At 42.2% G+C, this 26,712-nt stretch overlaps 1 protein-coding gene across 2 annotated transcripts; it reads left to right on the top strand.

The window, feature by feature from the left end:
* Positions 1-430: 430 nt before the first annotated feature.
* scarb2a (scavenger receptor class B, member 2a) lies at positions 431-21,585 on the top strand. Of its 2 annotated transcripts, none has more exons than XM_046347750.1 (14): positions 431-948; positions 8,505-8,662; positions 9,188-9,335; positions 9,873-10,067; positions 11,193-11,284; positions 11,618-11,737; positions 12,175-12,353; positions 13,460-13,578; positions 15,344-15,417; positions 15,524-15,575; positions 15,782-15,934; positions 17,062-17,109; positions 17,425-20,383; positions 20,542-21,585. In XM_046347750.1, exons 1-13 carry the CDS (start codon positions 826-828, stop codon positions 17,560-17,562), a joined length of 1,599 nt encoding a protein of 532 aa, XP_046203706.1. In that variant the 5' UTR covers positions 431-825; the 3' UTR covers positions 17,563-20,383; positions 20,542-21,585. The 2 variants fall into 2 exon arrangements, with proteins under 2 accessions (XP_046203706.1, XP_046203707.1); XM_046347751.1 differs by lacking the exon at positions 20,542-21,585 and having other exon boundaries at positions 431-777; positions 887-948; positions 17,425-20,248.
* Positions 21,586-26,712: the final 5,127 nt, after the last annotated feature.

Below are 26,712 nucleotides of genomic sequence, written 5' to 3'. Positions count from 1 at the left end.
TTCAGGGTGATTACAATTGCACTAGAATTGTATTTTTTTGTAACGATATCATTGATATTTTTAGTATGCTTGAGTTTTTTTACTGTTAAAACCTGCGTTCTGTGATGTAACAATGTAAATTGTTGATCTATATATAAATAAAAACAAATAAATACACTGCTATCTCTTGAAATAATATTACTTGCATAGTTACACATGAAAGTGAATTGGTCTCAAATTACGTCAGAACCTCAAGTTTACTTTCAAATCTTTGCTTGGTTGAATGTATCCTAATATAAAATAGCGCTATGAAGGTAGATCAAATCAAGGGCAAATCGTAGTTTGTGCCGTCTTATGTTTATGGTGCTATAAAGTAAAACAGTGACCTCAGCCACAGAAAGCACGCTACATTTTAACACACCCACCGCCCAGCAGACACCAAAACGAACCTCTTCGCATGACCGAGTTCATTTGAATCTGGTGAGGGAGGGAGTGGAGGTCTGGCGCCAGTCCTCAGCACTGTTATTTCTCCCGCTGCCTTCGAACAACACAGTCGATTCTCCTTATGAAAACGGCTGAATGGAGAGAACATTGTTCTATGAAAGCACTAAGGAAACTACCAGAATTTATTATTTTCGAAGACAGTTTGCAAGTAGATGCATATCAACGAACAATTTTGAAATTCGTATAGTGAGGTTCGCTGTAGTGTAAGAGGCAAAGTGAGAAGTAGCGGTCACCTTTTGAGTAAAATAACCCCTAAAAGATCAGAACCTACAGTATTATCGTTAGTGTCATTTGGTAAGTAATTTCACATTTGACAAATTAGTTTGACAGTTGGCTGGAATCATGACTCGGAGATCCTGTGTAATTTACGCTACTGGAATTGTCTGCGCCCACCTACTGATAGTGGGGATCGCCTTGGTGGTGGCTCAAGTCTTTCAAACAATGATTCACAACCGGCTAAAAAAGGTGAGTTGCAACTTTTTCCCACTACAAACATACATTTGATAGTTTTATATGCTGGTTGCTTTAATTTGTTAGTTGTATTTGCACTAAACAGCAGACGGCGAGTCACATTCCCAGTCCTTGTTATTAGGTGATGATGTTCGATAGAAAACGTTACAGCATTTGTTTGCTCAACCCGCATCTCCGGTCATTCGCCCACCCGACATGGGTCAGTGCAGCATGCGTTCCAAGGTCGACCATTTACAAGTGCTGCATGCATTACCACCAACCAATTATGTTTTTTTTGTGGTAGGAAAGCAACATTGTATCATTCATAAATCCGCAATATTGATTCAACCCTCTTGAACAGCTCTGCAAGGCGTTCAGCATTTAAACTCAATGTATAGCCTGATTGAATCTCACCGGCGGATTTACAATGCCAGGTATGTTCCTGTCACAGCGCGTTGCGGTAACATCATCACCATGGATTGGTGCACTGTAGGCAAGCAGCCTGTTTTATTCCAATAATAAAATAAAGCCCACTCACTTCATTTGCTTTATTATACATAATGGTTGACAGATGAGTTGAAATACAAGTGTACTGCTGCATCTTTATTTGTGGGGTATTTATCTAATTTGAGTCAACCTGATGGTTATGTCACAATATAATTTATTTGGGAATGGGATTTAAAATTATAAGAGCTTTCCTCGTGGTTTATCAGTAAGGGGCTGGAATCTCGTCAGAGAAGGGTCTGGGGAGGTGCGTGCGCAAGGATGGGGGAAGGGAGAGAGACCTTGAAGGCCAAGTCCCGCTCCCTCATTTCACTTTTCATCCTTCTTGCTTACCTGGTTGAACGTCTCTCGCATCTGAACAGCTCTCTTTCTTCAAGTGCCATGCCCACCTCAGCAAAAATGTCAGACTCAGTCATAGGATAGACACAAACATTTGTTTCGTGGCCGCTGTTAAATTACTTTGGGTCTGGGTTTATTTGGGATATGGTGTCACCCTAGACCTAGAATACATAACATCATGAAATGAAACAAATATTGCTGATGTTGTCAATCGACCTACCTGTATTTTAAGTTCAATAAAGCGCAGGAGTCTTATGTGGACATATTCCCGGTGACTGAAAATATGATAGATACATTAAGAATGAATGTCCATCCACAACTGTACCACTTCTGTATCTAAAACGGCTCTTAGAACGACTTTCCTGGATCATAAAACAACAGTGAGCATTCATCTGTTTCATTGCTTCAGCCCTGGCCTGATCTAGGTCTAGAGAACTGCTCTGCCTGGAAAACAACCCGCTGTCCCCTGCCAAAAAAGTTGACAATAATTTAAACTTGTGACATATGTTAACTTTCATGCAAACAGTTTGTCATCCTATAGACAGGAAAACCGCCCCAAAACATGACACTGAATAACATGTATTATTGTCTTGAGAAAGGTTATCAAACCACAACTCCCACAGATGTTACAGGTCAGGTTTTCATTTATTTTTGAGTGAACCTGATGGTTATGTTTTAATATCCATACCACTCTTCATGTGACCCATCCCCAACTACCAGCTACATAAATAGTGAGTTTAAAAAAATATATTTTAGATAAGATTGATAAGCCCTCAAACCTTTGTCCCTGCTTGCCTGTGCCTGTGAGATCAAGGTTTGAAGCATTTCTACGAGCGAATTTATGTAAACATGAAAGCTATGGAAGCCTTTGAGACTTTTTTCAAGGGTGTTAAACACAGGAATTCTTCTAATCTAGGCCTTGACTTTACCAAAAGTTAGTGTTGCACAGAAACGGTCTCTCTTGGGAATTGTATCCGTTTGAGAGGGACTCAATTTGATTTATAAAAACAAAAGACATTACTGATTGTGAAACTTGGTACCATACTGCTGAAGATGAGTGAATCACATGTTGGTGGTGGTTTTCTCACACTCACCTTTCGTGTATGTAGTCAGTGTTTGGCTTTAAAACTAGAATCCATAGTTGCTACATCCATTTGGACTAATATATAGCCTACTGATTGATTCCTGAAGAATATACAGTGCATTTGGAAAGTATTCAGACTATCACGTTTTCCACATTTTGTTGCGTTACAGCCTTATTCTAAAATGGATTAAATAAACTTTCCTCATCAATCTACACATGTGTCGAGGCACAGATCTGGTGAAGGCTGCCAAAAAATGTCTGCAGCATTGAAGGTGCCCAAAAGCAGTGGCCTCCAACAGTTTGGAACCACCAAGACTCTTCCTAGAGCTGGCTGGGGGAGAAGGTCACAAAAGGCACCTTAAAGACTCTGACCGTGAGAAACAAAATTCTCTGGTCTGATGAAACAAAGATTTTACTATTTGGCCTGAATGCCAAGTGTCACATCTGGAGGAAACCTGGCCCCATCCCTACGGTGAAGCATGGTGGTGGCAGCATCATGTTGTGGGGGATGTTTTTCAGCGGCAGGGACTGGGAGATTAGTCAGGATTGAGGGAATATGAACTGAGCAAAGTGCAGTGAGATCCTTGATGAAAACCTGCTCCAGAGCGCTCATCACCTCAGACTGGGGTGAAGTTTCACATTCCAACAGGACAATGACCCTAGGCTCACAGCCAATACAACACAGGAGTGGCTTCGGGACAAGTCTCTGAATGTCCTTGAGGCCCAGCCAGAACCCGGACTTGAACCTGATCAAACATCTCTGGAGAGACCTGAAAGTAGCTGTGCAGCGACGCTCCCAATCTAACACGACAGAGCTTGAGAGGATCTACAGAGAGGAATGGGAGAAACCCCCCAAATACAGGTGTGCCAAGCCTGCAGCGAGTTCTTGGGTAATTGCTGCCAACGGTTCTTCAACAAAGTACTGAGTAAAGGGTCTGAATGCTTATGTAAATGTGACTTTCAGTTTCTCAATTCTAATATGTTTGCATAAAATTCTCAACCTGTTTTTGCGTTGTCATTATGGGGTATTGTGTGCAGATTGAGTGGGGGGGGGATTTAATCAGTTTTAGAATAAGGCTGCGAGGTAACAAAATGTGGATGAAGTAAAGGGATCTGAATACTTTCCGAATGTACTGTAACTTATAAATGCCTCATGATTTTAGTTCAACTGTCATACCCCATCAACCTAAAATATAAGCTTATTTTAATCCGTTGTCTGTAAACAAACACAGGAAAAGGAGCACCGAGCACATCCCCGTTTTCATCGACTGGGCTGTAGTGGAGCAGGTTGAGAGCTTCAAATTCCTTGGTGTCCACATCAACAACAAACTGGAATGGTCCAAACACACCAAGACAGTCGTGAAGAGGGCACGACAAAGCCTATTCCCCCCAGGAAACTAAAAACACATGGGTAAAAGTATAATTGTAAGGCCATGGATGGTCAGACCTTGCATCCATAGCTCTGTCCATGATTTTGAGAATGGTTACATTTCTACAGGCCCACCCCTCAGCTTTTTACAAAAACAGGCGTGACTGCTTTAATTGTTTCAACTGCGGATTCTAACTTTAAATGCAGCCAATACAACACGCATGATTTTAAATAGCTGGCTTAGTATGGCTTGACTTTTCACAACTTTCAGGTGACTCAAATGATCTAATAAAATTTAAAGGGAAATGGCTTCTCGGCATCAAATATGCTATTTTGTTATATATTTCAGGAGTTCTCAGGGATATCTTTATTCCATGCGAAGCGATATTTGACTCCACAGCCTTCATACTTTGCTGTACATCATGAAATGGGCTATTGAATGAGTTGATTCATGTCTTGTGCTGGAAACAGCCTATTTCAGATATGTTTAAAACTGACTAGTCTAAGTGAAGCAACAGGCTTCTGTTTTCCCCGAGGAGCATGCCCCCAGTTCAATGCTCTAGCTAGTGAGTGGTGACCTTCTGCACAGTTGTGTTGTGTAGTGTGTTTGTCAGAATGTGTGTATGAGGCAAAATGATCAGATCATGTAGGACTCCGTAAGATGTACAGTGCCTTGCGAAAGTATTCTGCCCCCTTGAACTTTGACCTTTTGCCACATTTCAGGCTTCAAACATAAAGATATAAAACTGTATTTTTTGTGAAGAATCAACAAGTGGGACACAATCAGGAAGTGAAACGACATTTATTGGATATTTCTAACTTTTTTAACAAATCAAAAACTGAAATTGGGAGTGTAAAATTATTCAGCCCCTTTACTTTCAGTGCAGCAAACTCTCTCCAGAAGTTCAGTGAGGATCTCTGAATGATCCAATGTTGACCTAAATGACTAATGATGATAAATACAATCCACCTGTGTGTAATCAAGTCTCCGTATAAATGCACCTGCACTGTGATAGTCTCAGAGGTCCGTTAAAAGCGCAGAGAGCATCATGAAGAACAAGGAACACACCAGGCAGGTCCGAGATACTGTTGTGAAGAAGTTTAAAGCCGGATTTGGATACAAAAGATTTCCCAAGCTTTAAACATCCCAAGGAGCACTGTGCAAGCGATAATATTGAAATGGAAGGAGTATCAGACCACTGCAAATCTACCAAGACCTGACCGTCCCTCTAAACTTTCAGCTCATACAAGGAGAAGACTGATCAGAGATGCAGCCAAGAGGCCCATGATCACTCTGGATGAACTGCAGAGATCTACAGCTGAGGTGGGAGACTCTGTCCATAGGACAACAATCAGTCGTATATTGCACAAATCTGGCCTTTATGGAAGAGTGGCAAGAAGAAAGCCATTTCTTAAAGATATCCATAAAAAGTGTTGTTTAAGTTTACCGCAAGCTACCTGGGAGACACACCAAACATGTGGAAGAAGGTGCTCTGGTCAGATGAAACCAAAATTGAACTTTTGGCAACAATGCAAAACGTTATGTTTGTCGTAAAAGCAACACAGCTCATCACCCTGAACACACCATCCCCACTGTCAAACATGGTGGTGGCATCATCATGGTTTGGGCCTGCTTTTCTTCAGCAGGGACAGGGAAGATGGTTAAAATTGATGGGAAGATGGATGGAGCCAAATACAGGACCATTCTGGAAGAAAACCTGATGGAGTCTGCAAAAGACCTGAGACTGGGACGGAGATTTGTCTTCCAACAAGACAATGATCCAAAACAAAGCAAAATCTACAATGGAATGGTTCAAAAATAAACATATCCAGGTGTTAGAATGGCCAAGTCAAAGTCCAGACCTGAATCCAATCGAGAATCTGTGGAAAGAACTGAAAACTGCTGTTCACAAATGCTCTCCATCCAACCTCACTGAGCTCGAGCTGTTTTGCAAGGAGGAAGGGGAAAAATGTCAGTCTCTCGACGTGCAAAACTGATAGACATACCCCAAGCGACTTACAGCTGTAATTGCAGCAAAAGGTGGCGCTACAAAGTATTAACTTAAGGGGGCTGAATAATTTTGCATGCCCAATTTTTCAGTTTTGGATTTGTTAAGGTTTGAAATATCCAATAAATGTCATTCCACTTCATGATTGTGTCCCACTTGTTGTTGATTCTTCATTAAAAAAATACAGTTTTATATCTTTATGTTTGAAGCCTGAAATGTGGCAAAAGGTCGCAAAGTTTAAGGGGGCCGAATACTTTCGCAATGCACTATGTACCCAGTTTCCCCTATATTCATTTAGTAGCGGTGGCCCACCGCTGCTTAATTCTTGCCACCAAATATGATATAAAATATATAGTTCTTCCGGGACACACTTTTAAATGGATAGTCCGTTAGCCCAATGACTGGAAAACAATGAAAGATCAAGTCTGAACGTGAAACGAGTTTGTGCAGCCGTGTTGAGCCACACCTTAAAAGCGACAACTGAGCTTCTCTGAGACCTCAAGATGAGAGTGAGCGGTTTGAATGGTAAAGGCCTTTCTCATGTATACCTCACTTTACTCAAGGGACAGAAAGCAATCAGTAAACCCTTATGTAAAGGACGGACGGGGGGGGCATTTCGCACTTGAAGTTAGAAATACCCTCCTTGAATGGTGAAGTTTGTTGTTACAGATTTCTCTATACAGTAGGCATACATTACTTACCAGTATCTTATGGATCAACCAACATTCTCATTTTAGATTGGACAACCATCTTCCAGCACGCTTCATTTTATCAAAGTGTTGAATGTCACTGCATCTGTTTTAATTGCAGTTGAATTACTCCGGTCCCAGAGCATTTCGTGTTATTTTGTACCTAAATCCGAGACGCTCCATTTAGTATGAAATGTTAGGTTTCATATGGTATGTATTAACTTGTGGATGTCCAACATCCATTTCTTATGTTAAATAACAATTTGTATGATATCTTCTGAATTTCAATACTTACATTTTGCAAATTCATAACATATTATAAGAGATGTTACAAATTCCAATTTAGCTGTGGCTGTTAGCTAGGTGGCTAATGTTAGCTAGGCTAGGGCTTAGGGTTTGAGGGAAGGGTTAGCTAACATGCTAAGTAGTTGCAAAGTAGATTTAAAAAACGTAGTTGAGAAGTTGTTAATTAGCTAAAATGCTAAAGTTGTCCGTGATGAGATTCGACATTTCCGTTATACGCCCACCCATCCTCCTTTCATTTTTGTCTTATTAAATAACCTTACCAAACATTTTTATATAAACAGTATATCACAAAAGTGAGTACACCCCACACATTTTTGTAAATATTTGAGTATATCTTTTCATGTGACGACACTGAAGAAATTACACTTTGCTACAATGTAAAGTATGAGTGTACAGCTTGTATATCAATGTAAATTTGCTGTCCCCTCAAAATAACTCCACACACAGCCATTAATGTCTAAACCGCTGGCAACAAAAGTGAGTACACCCCTAGGTGAAAATGTGAGGGGTGTACTCACTTTTGTGATATATTGTGTGTGTGTGTGTATATATGTAAATAAAAAAACTTAAGTCACGAAGGTTTCGGAGCATGTCTAAGGTATCAAATGGATATATATGTGTGTGTATGTTGCGTTTAGTCTGAGACCAGACCGGGTTGAAACTGTCTTTCCAGTCAAGTATTTAATGTGGGCTAATGTTAAACCTGATTGAATGCATGATTGGGTAGGCGGTCATTGTAAATAAGAATTTGTTCTTAACTGACTTGCCTATTTAAATAAAGTTTACACTAATGGTGTTTAAAATGCTGTGTAATTGTGGTGGAATTTACTGGGGCTGGGATGATACCAGTATTGCAATATTTTATGGAGCGATAGGTAACTGATTCAAGGGTGACTTATCTGTTTGCAGAGGGTCCCCGGTTCGAACCCGGATAGGGGCGAGGTGACGGACTAAAGTTAAACTGTTACATTTGCAATATTAGGGTTGTTTACCTAAGGAAGTTAAACCCATTTTGTTTCCTTGCCACGATACTAATGAGTATTGCGATACTGGTATCCTCACAGCTCTAGAATTTACCTGTACACTTATCTGATCATTGCCGCATTTCAAAAACAGGCCAAATTTAGTCCCACATGGATTACTGTCGTCTGAGGGACTTATCTGAACACATTTAACCACTTCCCCCTATTCATATGATGACCAATAGGACAGTGCTACTACGACCGTCCTTAAATAACTATTTCTCTATAACAATATTTTTTTTTTTTTAGGAATTGACTTTGACAGAGGCAAGCCGAGTATTTGAGTCATGGAAGAACCCACCGCCTCCAGTCTACATGGAGTATTACTTCTTCAACGTGACCAATCCAGAAGTATTCTTAGCAGGGGGAAAGGCAGTGGTCACCCAGATTGGACCTTACACTTACAGGTGGGTTGACAACACACTCACTGTGGTCCTTTGAAATTAGGAGGGCTCAGTTCACACAGGGCTCAGTTCACACAGGGCTCAGTTCACACAGGGCTCAGTTCACACAGGGCTCAGTTCACACAGGGCTCAGTTCACACAGGGCTCAGTTCACACAGGGCTCAGTTCACACAGGGCTCAGTTCACACAGGGCTCAGTTCACACAGGGCTCAGTTCACACAGGAATTAATCTTATTTTGAGATCCAGAGTCAGAACTTTGACTTAATTGGAAATCATGTATCGATGCCAATGGAAGGTTTTTGCATGTGCTCATCTCAAGTTAAGATTCGGCTTACAATGTATTTGTTTTTTATCTGTTCATTTGATCATGGGAAGCTGGTGATTCAGGTCCTGGGAAAGTCCTATTGAATGAAGGCGGTTCCATGCTGCTGAACCTGCTGGTGGACATGTTTGAACTTGTCTTTCACCCCCATGTGAACATCTGTGTGGACCGACTTAATCCTCATATCCACATCTTTCCATAACAGGGAATACAGACCTAGGGAAAATGTGACTTTCCTTGAAAATGGAACCAAGGTTTATGCCCTGAATCCCAAAAGCTTTGTCTTCGTCCCAGAGAAGTCCAGAGGTAATCCAGAGGTCGACATTCTGAGGACAGTCAACATCCCAGCTGTGGTGAGTTAGTATGTGTCCCTCTCGGCCTCTGCTTGCTTGTTACCTCTACATTTGGTATACTTGTGCAGTCTTCGCTTATGCAGTGTATCTTAGCTGCCATGGACATGTTGTATCTGCAATATAGTGTGTTATAAACTGTGGTGCAACACAGTTTGAGTACTTAGAAACATGAGGGTGTGAATTATTCCACAAGTGTGTCCTCTTCTGTTTTGGTTAAGTTTAACCTCTCAAGATTCCCAGTATAACCGCTGTAACCCTATATTGACATTCCTTTACTGCATCATTCCAGTAGACTTTCCAAGCATTATGCTAAATGCTGTATTATGACATCTTGGGGTCTTGTTCCTACCAACCTTTTACTTTATAGCAGACACTTTCATGGACGTAATCCAATTTCCATTAATGAGAACCAGACCAGAGTCTAGACAGCAACCAAAGCTATAGACTTAGAAACATTGTTTATAATTTTGTTACTAGTGGTATGATAGAATGTGAGCTCTATCCCCTTCTCTCTCTCTGTTTCCTCTCCCACTACAGGCGGTGATGAGTGAGCTGAACTCCTACTCCTTCCTGCTGCGTACCTTCGTCTCCATATATATGAAGTCCATCGGCGTGGAGATCTTCATGACTCGCACCGTCCACGAGGTGCTGTGGGGCTTCAAGGACCCTTTGCTCACCAAAATCCACAGCGTTAGGCCAGAGGTGGATGAGATGTTTGGGCTGATGTGGAAGGTAGGCACTGTTTTGTGTTTAGTAAAACCTTGAAATATGTTTAATCAGATTACACTTCTGAATACAGTCATTCACTAAAGTTATAACCTTAGCTAATGGCCAGTCTTGAAATTTGTGATTTAACCGAAAGTTGTGAAATTGCACTAGAAATCCTTTAGTCATTGAACCAGTAGGTGGTTGGTAGGGCCCGGGAGGATGTTTCTGTTGGTAGGGCCCGGGAGGATGTTTCTGTTGGTAGGGCCCGGGAGGATGTTTCTGTTGGTGGGGCCCGGGAGGATGTTTCTGTTGGTGGGGCCCAGGAGGATGTTTCTGTTGGTGGGGCCCGGGAGGATGTTTCTGTTGGTGGGGCCCGGGAGGATGTTTCTGTTGGTGGGGCCCGGGAGGATGTTTCTGTTGGTGGGGCCCGGGAGGATGTTTCTGTTGGTGGGGCCCGGGAGGATGTTTCTGTTGGTGGGGCCCGGGAGGATGTTTCTGTTGGTGGGGCCCGGGAGGATGTCTCTGTTGGTGGGGCCCGGGAGGATGTCTCGTGGAGTCATCACGTGATGAGTGAAAATGCCAAAATGCTGATGAAGCTGCTTTACTTACCCTTTTTCTGGGAGACTCGTGTCTACTTTGGAGACTCACATCTGCTATTCCACCTACCGCAATAACAATGTGAATAGTTTTCTCAGGTTCCACAAACCAGATAATGCTGCATTAAATGGAAGTCCTCTGAAAGAACTAGACGTTGGGTAGAATTTTACCTAAATTGTAAAATCTCAACTGTCAAAGCATTTGTGTCAATGGTTTTGGTCAACTACAGTCTCTTACCGCTGCCTATAAAATTGTAATATGAGAAGGAAAAACAGACTGGGATAGGCAGGCTACAGTAGTGCAGTGGCACTATAGCACAATATCCCCCGTCAGTACAGTTTGAACAATGACAACCAGACACTTTAAACACTGAAATTCCTTCCCAAATGGCCGTTTTAACCGCATTGGAGGAAGGTGTTCTTATTTTTCCTCTGCTTATCAAGAGTCTGTGGCTGTTTCTAATTCTGTACCTGTCCACTGTTCTCCTGAATGTTGGATGTGTTCCTTTTGATATGACAGTCTGACTGAACTATTGTCTTTCTCTCCTCCTAGAAAAATGGAACTCATGAAGGAGAGTTTGTGTTCCTGACTGGCGAACGTGACTACATGGAATATGGCAGAATAGACACATGGAACGGGTTGACGTAAGGTCCTTTATTTCCCTCTGTTTTCCACCTTCATGTTGTAGTTAATGGTTGTCAAAAAACATTTGTCAGCAGTTTTCTTTTTGGTCCTTGCCCTGCGACGTTGGGTTTACTCATTGAACGGGAATGAATTGGGATCTGTCCAAATCAAGTATTCAAAGTCCGAGGATAAACTCATTTGCTCCCTGTCATGACAGATCAGAAATAGAAAACCGCTTCCAGGCATTTTAAATGAAATCAGTATTTGGCCCCGCCAGGTTGTTTTATAACAACCTTGTGTAAATGAAAGCTTCTTGATGTCTAACATATCCCGTACCTTTCCCCTATCAACAGTGAAATGTCATGGTGGTCCTCTAACCAGAGCAACATGATCAACGGGACGGACGGCAGTGTGTTCCACCCTCTGTTGTCTAGGAAAGAGCTGCTGTACATCTTCGCGGCTGACCTCTGCAGGTACGTCAGTCATATCTCCAAATCTGTATTGTCTGTAGTTGTATTATTTGTTTACAGTCAAAGCAGTCAGTACAGAGAGGGACGGTGGTTTAGGTGACAGCCAAGAATTATCGAGAAACGACTGACTCGTATTCATATCGGACTGGTAAACCACTGTAGAAGACGCCACACCCTGGCCATGGTAAACACCATAATGCGTGAGGAGAATCTGGAGAAGAGGCACATAGTATAAAATGGAGCTTTGACTCAATCGAGACCGTTGTACTTTGTCTTCTCATATTCACCCAATGTTCCACACAGTAGGTGACACATTTGTTAACACAGACCAATCTCCTCTGCAAAATGACATGTGTAGAACTGAATTCCAAATTCCTGCGAGAAACTCCTACACAGCTTATGTGTCCTTCTCCTTGTTCTTACCTGCCTCTGGGGTTTAGATCTATCCATCTGGGTTATGTTGAGGACGTGGACGTGAAGGGCATCCCAGCCTACCGCTTTGCCCCGCCCCACGACGTCCTGCAGAGTCCTGAGGAGAACCCCACTAACGCCGGCTTCTGTGTGCCAGCTGGCGACTGCCTCGGCACCGGGGTGCTTAAAGTCAGTGTTTGCAGAGAAGGTAAGAGATGGTTAATTATTGTCACAACCCTGGTTGGCATAACATATGTGCCCCACATACCCACTGTTTGTTTTGACTAACCCCATAACCTAGTTTTTTGACAGATTAAAAAATAATAATAATCACCTAATCAATCTAGTTCTAGCTGCAATCCAAGCTCCAATAGATATCAGAAATGTCCATGTTTGAGTATCCAGATTTCATAGTAGTGTAGATGGTGAATGATTAACTCTGGATGAGGGCTATAAAACACTTGAATTTGAGGATAAAGATAATCTCAAGGCTTTCCCCTCATAAAACAATCACATGGCATATAAATGCACTACGTTAACCCTTAAGTCTCGTGAGGGAAGTAGATATATTGTTAAGAGACATCCGCTTTCGTAGTGTGGTGCAGAGCTAGTTCAACAATCGGGGCAAAGTTATTCCTCAGTGTTCGTAATGCTGAAATCATGGTTCTATTGATTTGAGGCTGTTCTAACCGCATCCTCTTGGGGCTGCAGTATAGGTGAATAGGACCCTTTATTAATATAGGTGAATAGGACCCTTTATTAATATAGGTGAATAGGACCCTTTATTAATATAGGTGAATAGGAACCTTTATTAATTCCTTGTGGTGGTTTGAATTCCATTTGTCAGATATAAAAGTTTGAATAGTTTTCATATTCCTTAGTGAGGGTTATTTGCTCCCACACTGGAACACATTACATGGTGTCTCTATGAGTAGTACCTTGTGGAACTTCATAATGGTCATTCTGACCTCAAAGGAAACGCTTTGTCATGGGTTGAAAAAAACAAATAATTTCACTGTATCAGAACATGTCCGGTACAGGCCGCCTTTCCAATGGCAAGGAAGGAACTTGACACATATTTTTGCTATTTGTTCCGTTATCTCCATGCCTGGGTAATAATACCAGATAGCACACGTTATCAATCTGATGTTTTCCTTTTAGAGCCCCAATATTAAAACATTGGAATTTGTTTAGCCTAATCCTCTCTTATTGCAGTCCAAGATAAGGACATGGGCTATTTGATGTAATATAGGTTGCTTGTGGTGTTTTCTCTTAAATTGCGTTTCTTTCCCATCTCCCTCATCTTGTCCATAGGTGCACCTATCGTGGTGTCGTTCCCCCACTTTTATCAGGCAGATGACAAGTACATTAATGCTGTTGATGGACTGCACCCCAACAAGGAGGAGCATGAAACTTACCTTGACCTTAACCCGGTATGAACACACATTTTATCTACCATATACAGTGGGGCGAAAAAGTATTTAGTCGGCAACCAATTGTGCAAGTTCTCCCACTTAAAAAGATGAGAGGCCTGTAATTTTCATCATGGGTACACTTCAACTATGACAGACAAAATGAGAAAATCAATCCAAAAAATCACATTGTAGGATTTTTAATGAATTTATTTGCAAATTATGGTGGAAACAAGCAAGATTTCTGGCTCTCTCAGACCTGTAACTTCTACTTTAAGAGACTCCTCTGTCCTCCACTCGTTACCTGTATTAATGGCACCTGTTTGAACTTGTTATCAGTGTAAAAGACACCTGTCCACAACCTCAAACAGTCACACTCCAAACTCTACTATGGCCAAGACCAAAGAGCTGTCAAAGGACACCAGAAACAAAATTGAGGACCTGTACCAGGCTGGGAAGACTGAATCTGCAATAGGTAAGCAGCTTGGTTTGAAGAAATCCACTGTGGGAGCAATTATTAGGAAATGGAAGACATACAAGACCATTGACAATCTCACTCGATCTGGGGCTCCACGCAAGATCTCACCTCGCGGGGTCAGAATGATCACAAGAACGGTGAGCAAAACTCCCAGAACCACACGGGGGGGCTAGTGAATGACCTGCAGAGAGCTGGGACCAAAGTAACAAAGCCTATCATCAGTAACACACTACGCCGCCAGGGACTCAAATCCTGCAGTGCCAGACGTGTCCCCCTGCTTAAGCCAGTACATTTTTGGGAGAATGTCATATGTCATATGAGATTGGGAGAATGTCATATGGTCTGATGAAACCAAACTATAACTTTTTGGTAAAAACTCAACTCGTCGTGTTTGGAGGACAAAGAATGCTGAGTTGCATCCAAAGAACACCATACCTACTGTGAATCATGGGGCTGTTTTTCTGCAAAGGGACCAGGACGACTGATCCGTGTAAAGGAAAGAATGAATGGGGCCATGTATCGTGAGATTTTGAATGAAAACCTCCTTCCATCAGCAAGGGCATTGAAGATGAAACGTGGCTGGGTCTTTCAGCATGACAATGATCCCAAACACACCGCCCAGGCAACGAAGGAGTGGCTTCGTAAGAAGCATTTCAAGGTCCTGGAGTGGCCTAGCCAGTCTCCAGATCTCAACCCCATAGAAAGTCTTTAGAGTTGAAAGTCTGTGTTGCCCAGCAACAGCCCCAAAACATCACTGCTCTAGAGGAGATCTGCATGGAGGAATGGGCCAAAATACCAGCAACGGTGTGTGAAAACCTTGTGAAGAGTTACAGAAAACGTTTGACCTCTGTTATATATCCTTTGTTGGCAATGACAAAGTATTGAGAAATTTTTGTTATTGACCAAATACTTATTTTCCACCATCATTTGCAAATAAATTCATTAAAAATCGTACAATGTGATTTTCTTTTCTAATTTTGTCTGTCATCGTTGAAGTGTACCTATGATTAAAATTACAGGCCTCATCTTTTTAAGTGGGAGAACTTGCACAATTGGTGGCTGACTAAATACTTTTTTGCCCCACTGTATAGTGATGAGGCCAATATGCAGGATCAGTTATGGGGCCTATACACTTACATACTCTCATTGTGTGTATACTGTATTTAATAGCTCTATTACATGTTGTATGTGTCAATTAATGCAGTACCAGTGGAATATAAACATTTTGCTTCCTCCATTTTGGAAAGGGCATGTTCTAACTGAATAAGTTTCTATTGCTTAATTTTAAAGCCTTATTTTGTTTTTTAGACCACTGGGGTTCCCATCCGTGCTTGCAAGAGAGCCCAGCTCAATATAATTTTGAACAGAGTTCCAGGCTTCCCGTAAGTATAGCAATCTGAACAGTTTGCCACACTCATCCCTCATACAAATTGAGTGAAAAGACCTTTTGTTGAATCTCAAGTCCTCACTTAATTTTCTCTTCCACAGCGAAACCAAACATCTAAACGATATCATTTTTCCCATCATGTTTGTCAATGAGGTAAGACTTATCTCCTCCCTTTCTCTCTCTCCAATTTATGTTGTGAAATTCAGTCATCCTCACATGTAGCCAAGACCAATCAAATGAAGTTTTATTAGACAGAAATCCAGATATTTAGCTAGAGTGAACCTTCTAGTCTATTATTAAGATCAGTTAATAACAACATAGTAAAGACAGGTTAATAACCTTAGTGACCCTTCCCCCAGACGGCCACTATTGACGATGACTCTGCTGCCCAGATGAGAACCCTGCTGCTCATCGTGACCTTGGTGTCCAACTTCCCTCTGCTCATCGTGGGCATGGGAGCCATCCTGCTCATTGTCCTAGTCGTCCTGGTCTGCAGGTCTCGCCAGAAGAAGGTAAGACCTGTCCTCTACCCTGCGCTTATTACCAGGAGATCCAAAACGTTTTTTTTTTTTTGTAGCAATAATATTCATAAGCTTCTCTAAAATATAGTGTAAATTGTGCACGTCACTCACAATATGTCAGTTGTTGTCCAGGAATTTTCTAAGTGATTAGAATTGAATGGTGCATTGATACAACAGGTTTTATGTTAGCTTTGACGGTGCTCTTGCATGTTTGATCTGTTTTATATACAATTTATTCTTCTATATTAACATCAGTGGTCTGGTGTCCGAGTTCTCCATCTCCTTGCATGTTAAGTTAACACCGTGCATGAGGAACCTCACATAGTCAACATGTGCTGCCTTCTGTAATCTCTGTATGAAATTATAGTGCTGCTGGCCTTTCTAACCATGTTAAATAACTGAGGTCAAAACAGGAAGTATAGATCTTAATTTAGCAGTCCCTGTTGGCAGATAGACCGTCACAATGATGACCGTGTATAGGCTACACTACCGTACAGGCCAAAGAGTGCTCTGAACTCCAGTAACAATAGTCATGTAGGATAGCCAGGGTACTTTCAACACTTATCTGTGTTTGTCTAGGTTAGTCCATCTGACCCCATTTGCACGACCCCATTTGCACGACCCCATTCCCCACCCACCAGTTGTGACTCGGATAGATGGGGGTTATTTTAATAGAAGTTCACATGTCATTGCTTGGAATATCAAATAAAGCTATAATCCTTAATTCAAATGATACCAAAACACAGCTTTGTTAAAAAGCTGAGGAATGAGTCTGGAGAAATGTAACCACTGACAGAACCACCAGACATGGATGCATGGACTGACCATTGACAATATAAAATAGAGTTTTAACCATGTTTTGAGGCTTCAGTGTTTTACATTTACACCGCTTACAAACATTGGAGTAAAGCAAGCTTGTATTTTGGGTTCTGATGGGGTATGACAGTTGAAATAAGCTTGTGAGTCATAAGTTATATTTTCCAAAATCAATGGGTTTATATCATTCATTTATAAGATGAATGTATCAACTAAGGATTCCAGCTTTGAAGAACTGTACAGTTACCGTGCTATGATTAACTTGTTCTGTAACCCCCCCCCCTGTTTCCTTTCTGTTTTAGAATGAAGTAAAACGTATTGATTTTACTGAAGCTTTTCATTCTTTTACTGTAAGTCTTAATTTGCCTCATTTGTCATTTTCGTTCAGTTATTAGCAATTCTTGCTTATTTTAATATCTAATATCTTTAGGCATAATCTATACATTTATTTTACATTCCTGCTTCATAGTGGTATTTCTTCATTAAGTTGAAAGTATTTTGAGTTTGTTGGTTTTGTACAATGACATTAATGAATGATTTATCCACAATTAGTTTATTATATACCATTGCAATACATTTTCGATTTAGTTGTAAACATATAACATTTGTTTGTTTTCATGGTTGAATTCTGCTTTGTTGTTTACAAAATGTCCTCCCCTCTTCAGACGGCAAAAGATGAAACAGCCTACACTCAAGTCAGCGACAAACCAGAGGTTGAACCATCAGAAAACAACTATACCAACCAGCCAATGAGGAACGGCTCCTACATCGCCATGTCTCCCGTGGAGGCTCAGAAGTGTTGATGCAGGCTGCAGTGTGTGGAGGGGCAGGCGGAGCATCCTGGGCGTGGTATTATAACCAAGGCAGGGTTTTGCAGTGCGGACAGGGGTTTTCACTTTTGGGCAACAACTCCAATAAATGTCCATGTCAATCATGATGCTGCTCATCTCAATGATGCTCTTGACTATCCTGCTGAGCATGGTCTTTCTGTCTGCCATAGTGCAAAACAACAACTCCTGTCTACTACTACTACTACTACTACTACTGTCACTTCTGTCTCTGTTCTGTTGGGCTCAGTGCTGGGTTCATGAAGGAACACTTGGACAGCCAGGACAAAGCTTTTTTGAGTATTTTCTGCGAGGGAATAAGTGTCAAATTAGGCAGTATTCTCACTAATTAATAACAACCACTGAGCAGTCACTATCAGCGTTCTACTGACTGATGGGTAGTCTTCACCTGATTTAATGAAGACTAGAGGGCCCAGAAACATTTCTTTGTATCAGTGTTTGTGAGGTCACCTCAAACAGCCACCAGATTAAAACATCTGGTATTCTTCTCTCCCTGTAACTGAGTATTCACTGACTCGGCATATAAGTGGTTTTGCTAGTAAAACTGTACTTAGCATATCCTTTTTGAAGAAGAAATAAATGGACTACTTATAATATAATATTTTTCTCCAGGGATGAATCAGTCAGTGCACACACCCAAGTTGTTATCAAATGGAATTTGTGACAGTTTGTGTGCATGTCTTACCATGCAGTGTCCTGTTTTGATTGGACTATGGGGGACTATTTTTCTTGACGCAGGCTCAGTGTAGTATGACAACTGAGAAACTAGACATTTAGCTCTTTCCCTTTCCCTTCACCTTTTTCCCCAACACTAGTTTGAGACATATTTTCTAAACCTTAGACATTTCCTCAGATAAGGCATTAGTAAATAGCTGCTTTCCCATTAAGGAAAGGCCTAAACTTTCATCTCATATTGAAATTGTAAGAAAAAAAACATACCCACAAAACTTATAAGGGAGACTTGAACCTACTTTCTGCCTTACAATTTTCAGTGTTTCTTTGTTGATATGGTAAAAAGCTGGATATCTTAATAGTTGTACATATGCAAGGGGGAAATGTCTGGCTACCTCTGACCTAATCCAGCAAGTAGTCACAGGTGTGCCGAAGACACCATTTTTTAAACATCAGTGTGGACCGACTTTGTCTGCATCAATACTTGGAGAAAACACAATTTGGATTGATAGTACAGTCCTCATAACAAGGTGACCAGGTTTTCACATAAAGACGAAACACTGTTAGAAACATCGACTGGTGCGCCGTAAAAAAAAACCCAGGTGAATTGTAGAATAAACAATCGGGCCATGCACACCGCTTCTGCTGTACATGTTATGTCAGAGTCAACTGGCTTGCTAAGGAGCTGTCGATATTCAGACGAACATGGCACTTGAATCACTCTTTGTCTGATGTTTTGATGGTTTTTTTGGCCATTTTGGTCACTAGTCTCTCTGTCATGTCAAGCCTTTTGGCAGTTGCTTCTGGAAAAAATGAACTAAGGCCATAATACTGTCAACTTGAAAATTCCTGCACTTTCCCCCAAAAAAGGTGCCCTGTATTTCTTTGGTTGTTATATAAAATGCAAGGGTCCTTCTGTGTATTTCAGTAGTTTGCCCCAGGGTTGTTTTTAAATGTGGTTCCTGAGGTGTTATCCTAGATGCACACTTTGCCTTGTTACTTGCTTTTCAGTACATTGAATATGATTTTTTTTATTTGTATCTATTATTGCTGCTATTAATTGCCATAACCTATGGACTTGTATTTTTTATATGGATGAGCCATCCATGCTCATATTCTGTTTAAGGTTGTTCCAACAGAAACCACTATCAACTTCTAAATGGCTGTCTGGTCTCTGTGAAGCAACTATTTAGATATTGAAGAATATTTGAGCAGGATACAATGCCCAAAGCTTGCTGTCATTTACTGTGATTAGCACATAACTATAGATAGCAACACATTGTAACATGAGGAATTGTCCATATTGGGATCATTTTGATATTTGTAATACTTGTTTCTGTGGGTGATTTTATAGAGTTTGTTCAACTGGAAACTCTGGAGTTCTAGATGGGATGCCCTAGTAAATGTTTTTTTTTTTTTTTTCAAGCATGAGTTTGGTTGTGCAATTAAGGACGTTTGTCAGACATGGCTTTGGGCATCTACTCAAACTTTGGTCCTGGTTATATTATATGTCAAGGACTAATAAACAGTAGGCCTTTTCAGCTCAATCTATATACAAGCAATCATGTCCTTGTGCATGTATTGCTTACTTGTTTAATCATCACAGTATATCTTACCATCCTTATTGACTTGAATCTATAAGACCTTAAACCTGAACTGTGTTGTGTGCGTGTGCATACACCTGAGCCAATACTTACCACTGTCTGACTGACTAGTCCCATTCACCTTTTTGTACCCAATCATTCAAGTCCATTCGCTCCCCTGTGCTTGACCAAAGATAACCTACATAGATCGGATCCAGCTTGTGTTTACTCTAGTTAGAGAGAACGGTTGTGCCGCCACCACCGTCTGCCTACCTTCTACACTATGGCTGCGTCTGGAATTGCACCCTATATCGTTTACAGTGCATTACTTTTGACCAGGGCCCACAGGCTCTGGTCAAAGGTCGTGCCCCCTGGTCAAAGGTCGTGCCCCCTGGTCAAAGGTCGTGCCCCCTGGTCAAAGGTCGTGCCCCCTGGTCAAAGGTAGTGCCCCCTGGTCAAAGGTAGTGCCCCCTGGTCAAAGGTCGTGCCCCCTGGTCAAAGGTAGTGCCCCCTGGTCAAAGGTAGTGCCCCCTGGTCAAAGGTAGTGCCCCCTGGTCAAAGGTAGTGCCCCTGGTCAAAGGTAGTGCCCCTGGTCAAAGGTAGTGCCCCCTGGTCAAAGGTAGTGCCCCCTGGTCAAAGGTAGTGCCCCCTGGTCAAAGGTAGTGCCCCCTGGTCAAAGGTAGTGCACTGTATAGGGAATAAGTTGCTTTTTCGGATGCATTCCAAATGCAGTGTATTTACAAGTGTTTGAGTCGTGCTTCTCCCATCAAGGCCAAAATGTGTAGTTTTTACAATTTGATAAGGATTATTAATATTAAGCGAACTTCAAAGGGTTAAAATACATTTCTAATGTGAAGGGGACAAACTGAGTTATGTATTGACGCAGCAATACAAGGTTATGTAAAATTTTATATAAATGTTTTTTTAATCTGACACAATATTTATGTATCCATATGTTCATTGTTATTTGTCCCGAGTGTTTTTTGTGGTCGTGTTTCATTTCGAAGTCGAAGTACAGTTTATTTTTTAATATTCAACGGGGGTTATCGCACACATGTTCAGTTTGTATCATGAAATGTTTGTCTCACAGAAAAATACATCTTGTAAAACTGGTTCATAATGTGAGATATTGATCCATCATTGAGGGTAGCAAAGTCCCTAAATGTTCTGAGAGAATTCCTTGATGGTTGTGAATGTGTGTGTAGGATAATAAGCTAATGTAGACCTATTTTTGTGCAGCTAATGCACCATTTTGTCAAACTGGAGTGATTAATTGGAAGGCTGACTATCTGTGTACATGTGTAGGGAGATTGCCTTGGTGCCAGAACAGGAACAAGGGAAGTGTACTCTCAATCTAACCCATAGATGAATGAAGCCCTCCTTCAGGGAAGAAGAATGCTGGTGCCATACATCCTTTTATTTCAGAAATTTACCTTCACGTTACTGATTTTTGTTTTAAGCAGTGTAGCAACTGTATACTGTTCACATGTCATTGCGTGTAAGTTTCTCAGTCACCGACTAACAGACATTTCATGTTACTTCTGAGATCTATATTTTTTTGCTGCTGAAAGTGACAATCGTCATGTTTGGTGCAAAACTATTTCAAAAGTAATCCATAACTTTTAGTTAATTTACACTGCACAAATGTTTATACGATGCTTTTGTAAACATTTTTAGTGTATTTGCAAAAATAAATACATTTGCAATGAATGCAAAGAATACAGTTGATGACTTAATTTTTTCAGTCTTGCTTGCTTTTAATACACTACTGATAAATACTAAAGTTTGACTTTTTAATACATTGAGACCGTAGTAGTTTTCTCTGCTTGTGGTATTTGTTGGTGCCTTCACACACATGACCAAAAGTATGTGGGCACCTGCATGTCGAACCTCTCATTCCAAAATCATGGGCATTAATATGGAGTTTGTCCCTCCCCTTTGCTGCTATAACAGCCTCCACTCTTCTGGGAAGGAGTTCCACTAGATGTTGGATCAGTGACTTGCTTCCTTCCATTCAGCCACGACCTCCCCCTAATTGGAGTAAACTAATGAACAACACTTAGGCTTCTACTTCCAGTGAGGTTGAGCACTGATGTTGGACAATTAGGCCTGGTTCGCATGGTTTGCATTCTGCGTTCCAATTCATCCAAAAAGGTGTTCAATGGGGTTGAGGTCAGGGCTCTGTGCAGGCAGGTCAAGTTCTTCCATGCCGATCTCGACAAGCCATTTCTGTATGGACTTTGTTTTGTGCATGGGGTATTTGTCATTCTGAAACAGGAAAGGGCCTTCCCCAAACTGTTGCCACAAAGTAGGAAACACAGAATAGTCTAGAATGTCATTGTATGCTGTCCCTTTAACTGGAACTAAGGTTCCTAAGCCAAACCATGAAAAACAGCCCTAGACTATTATTCCTCCTCCACCAAACTTTACAGATTATTATTGTAAAATAGATTGTGCCTGTAAAATGTACAAGTATGTAAAATCTGGAAGTAGAAGCCTAAGTGTTCATTAGTTTACACCAATTAGGAGAGGGGTGGTAGGGTTAGTGAAAAATGTGTGTGTGTATATATTTATATATACACACGTTTGCAAAAAATATATGGGGGATTGGAAATGATGCAGACAATTACATTGATGGAAGCTATAATCTATTTGCAATATTATATCTGATTTACCCCATAAGAAAGATAAAGAAACCTTTACTGTTGACACTATGCATTGGGGAAGGTAGCGTTCTCCTGGCATCCGCCAAACCTAGATTCCTCTGTCTGACTGCCAGATGGTGAAGTGTGATTCATCACTCCAGTTTCCACTGCTCCAGAGTCCAATGGCTTTACACCATTCCAGCTGACGCTTGGCATTGCACATGGTGACCTTAGGCTTGTGTGTGGCTGCTCGGCCATGGAAACTCATTTCATGAAGCTCCAAACAAACTTATTGTGCTGACGCTGCTTCCAGAGGCAGCTTGGAACTCTGTAGTAAGTGATGCAACTGAGGACAGATGATTTTTATGCTCTTCAGCACTCTGTGGTCCTGTTCTGTGAGCTTGTGTGGTCTACCACTTTGCGACTGAGCAGTTGTTGCTCCTAGACGTTTCCACTTCATAATAATAGCACTTACAGATGACAGGAGCAGCTCTATCAGGGCAGACATTTGACAAACTGATTTGTTGGAAAGGTGGCAGTCACGATCGTCGTATTGAGGAGACCAAAGCGCAGCGTGATGTAAATACATCCTTTTAATGATAGATGAAAACAAACACGAAGTACACTAAACAAACAAAATATCAAAACGAACGTGACCGCTATAAATACTGAGTGCAAACATGCAACATCACATAGACAATAACCCACGAAATACCCAAAGAAGATGGCTGCCTAAATATGGTTCCCAATCAGAGACAACAATAAACAACTGCCTCTAATTGAAAAACAATCTAGGCAACCATAGACATACATAAACACCTAGATGGTAAACAACCCCATAAACCTACAAAACCCCTAGACAGTACAAAAACACATACATCACCCATGTCACACCTTGACCTAACCAAAATATATAAAGAAAACAAAGAATACTCCGGTCAGGGCGTGACAGTACCCCCCCCCCCACCACAAAGGTGAGGACTCCGGCCGCAAAAACCTAATCTAAAGGGGGAGGGTCCGGGTAGGCCTCTTTCACGGCGGCGGTGCGGGACATGGACCCTCGCAGCGGGCCGCGGACTGAAGATCATCGTAGAGAGCGCCACTGGACGGAATGGCGCCTCTGGACTGAGGAGCGACTCTGTCAGCTCCGGACAGGAGGGAGACTCTGGCGGCTCCGGACAGGAGGGCGACTCCAGCATCGCCGGCGTAACAGGCGGCTTTGGCAGCTCCTGGCTGGCTGACGACTCTGGCAGCTCCTGGCTGACTGATGGCTCTGGCAGCTCCTGGCTGGCTGACGGCTCTGGCAAGTCCTGGCTGGCTGACAGTTCTGGCAGCTCCTGGCTGGCTGACGGCTCTGGCAGGTCCTGGCTGGCAGACTGCTCTGGCAGCTCCTGGCTGGCTGACTGCTCTGGCAGGTCCTGGCTGGCAGAAGGCTCTGGCGGCTCCTGGCTAGCTGACGGCTCTGGCAGGTCCTGGCTGACTGACGGCTCTGGCGGCTCCTGGCTGGCTGACGGCTCTGGCGGCTCCTGGCTGGCTGACGGCTCTGGCGGCTCCTGGCTGGCGGCTCTGGCGGCTCCTGGCGGCTCTGGCGGCTCCTGGCTGACTGAAGACTCAGGACAGACGGGAGACTCTGGCGGCTCAGGACAGACGGGAGACTGGCGGCTCAGGACAGATGGGAGACTCTGGCAGCGCTGGGCAGGAAAAACTAGGAAAAAAAATCCAGAAAATCACATTGTAGGATTTTTAATGAATTTCTTAGCAAATTATGGTGGAAAATAAGTATTTGGTCAATAACAAAAGTTTATCTCAATAACTTGTTATATACCCTTTGTTGGCAATGACAGAGGTCTAATGTTTTCTGTAACTCTTCACAAGGTTTTCACACACTGTTGCTGGTATTTTGGCCCATTCCTCCATGCAGATCTCCTCTAGAGCAGTGATGTTTTGGGGTTGTTGCTGGGCAACACGGACTTTCAACTCCCTCCAAAGATTTTCTATGGGGTTGAGATCTGGAGACTGGCTAGGCCACTCCAGGACCTTAAAATGCTTCTTACGAAGCCACTCCTTTGTTGCCCGGGCGGTGTGTTTGGGATCATTGTCATGCTGAAAGACCCAGCCACGTTTCATCTTCAATGCCCTTGCTGATGGAAGAAGGTTTTCACTCAAAATCTCACGATACATGGCCCCATTCATTCTTTCCTTTACACAGATCAGTCGTCCTGGTCCCTTTGCAGAAAAACAGCCCCAAAGCATGATGTTTCCACCCCCATGCTTCACAGTAGGTATGGTGTTCTTTGGATGCAACTCAGCATTTTTTTGTCCTCCAAACACGACAAGTTGAGTTTTTACCAAAAAGTTATATTTTGGTTTCATCTGACCATATGATATTCTCCCAATCTTCTTCTGGTTCATCCAAATGCTCTCGAGCAAACTTCAGACGGGCCTGGACATGTACTGGCTTAAGCAGGGGGACACGTCTGGCATGGCAGGATTTGAGTCCCTGGCGGCGTAGTGTGTTGCTGATGGTAGGCTTTGTTACTTTGGTCCCAGCTCTCTGCAGGTCATTCACCAGGTCCCCCCGTGTGGTTCTGGGATTTTTGCTCACCGTTCTTGTGATCATTTTGACCCTATGGGGGTGAGATCTTGCGTGGAGCCCCAGATCGAGGGAGATTATCAGTGGTCTTGTATGTCTTCCATTTCCTAACAATTTCTCCCACAGTTGATTTCTTTAAACCAAGCTACTTAGCCATTGCAGATTCAGTCTTCCCAGCCTGGTACAGGTCCTCAATTTTGTTTCTGGTGTCCTTTGACAGCTCTTTGGTCTTGGCGATAGTGGAGTTTGGAGTGTGACTGTTTGAGGTTGTGGACAGGTGTCTTTTATACTGATAACAAGTTCAAACAGGTGCCATTAATACAGGTAATGAGTGGAGGACAGAGGAGCCTCTTAAAGAAGAAGTTACAGGTCTGTGAGAGCCAGAAGTCTTGCTTGTTTGTAGGTGACCAAATACTTATTTCCCACCATAATTTGCAAATAAATTCATTAAAAATCCTACAATGTGATTTTCTGGATTATTTTTCTCATTTTGTCTGTCACAGTTGAAGTGTACCTAATGATGAAAATTACAGGCCTCTCACATATTTTTAAGTGGGAGAACTTGCACAATTGGTGGCTGACTAAATACTTTTTTGCCCCACTGTACATCAAAGAATAGGTCAGGTCAGGGCGTGACAGTGGCATCCTACAGTATGACGGTGTCAGGTTGACAGTCACAGCTCTTCAGTAAGGCCATTCTACTGACACTTTGTTTCTGGAGATTGCACGGCTGTGTGCTTGATTTTATATACCTTTCAGCAACGGGTGTGGCTGAAATAACCAAACCCACTGTTGTAGGGGTGTCCACATATTTCTGTATATATACAGCGCCTCCGCAAAGTATTCAGACCCCTTGACTTTTTCCAAATTTTTTACAGCCTTATTCTAAAATGTATTGTTTCCCCCCCCCCCCCTCAATCTACACAAAATACTCCATAATGACAAAGCAAAAACAGTTAAAAAAAAAACATTTAGCTAATTTATTAAACATGAAAAACAGATATAAAATGTACATACATATCCAGACCCTTTACTCAATACTATGTTGAAGCACCTTTTGCAGCTATTGCAGCCTTAAGTCTTCTTGGGTATGACGCTACAAGCTTGGCACACCTGTATTTGGGGGGCTTCTCCCATTCTTCTCTGCAGATCCTCCCAAGCTCTGTCAGGTTGGATGGGGAGCGTTGCTGTACAGCTATTTTCGGGTCTCTCGAGGGTTCAAGTTTGGGCTCTGGCTGGGCCACTCAAAGACATTCAGAGACTTGTCCCGAAGCCACTTCTGCGTTGTCTTGGCTGTGTGCTTTAGGGTCATTGTCCAGTTGGAAGGTGAACCTTTGCCACAGACTGAAGTCCTGAGCGCTTTGCTCTGTTTATCTTTGCCTCAATCCTAACTAGTCTCCCAGTCCCCGCTGAAAAACATCCCCACGGCATGATGCTGCCACCACCATGCTTCACCGTAGAGATGGTGCCAGGTTTCCACTAGAGGTGACGCTTGGCATTCAGGTGCGAGGAGTTCAATCTTGGTTTCATCAGACCAGAGAATCTTGTTTCTCACGGTCTGAGAGTCTTTAGGTGCCTTTTGGCCAACTCCAAGCGAGCCGTCATGTGCCTT

This window comes from Oncorhynchus gorbuscha, linkage group LG04, assembly GCF_021184085.1.
Source record: "Oncorhynchus gorbuscha isolate QuinsamMale2020 ecotype Even-year linkage group LG04, OgorEven_v1.0, whole genome shotgun sequence".
Classification (NCBI taxonomy): domain Eukaryota; kingdom Metazoa; phylum Chordata; class Actinopteri; order Salmoniformes; family Salmonidae; genus Oncorhynchus; species Oncorhynchus gorbuscha.
This window is presented reverse-complemented; position numbering and strand designations above follow the sequence as displayed.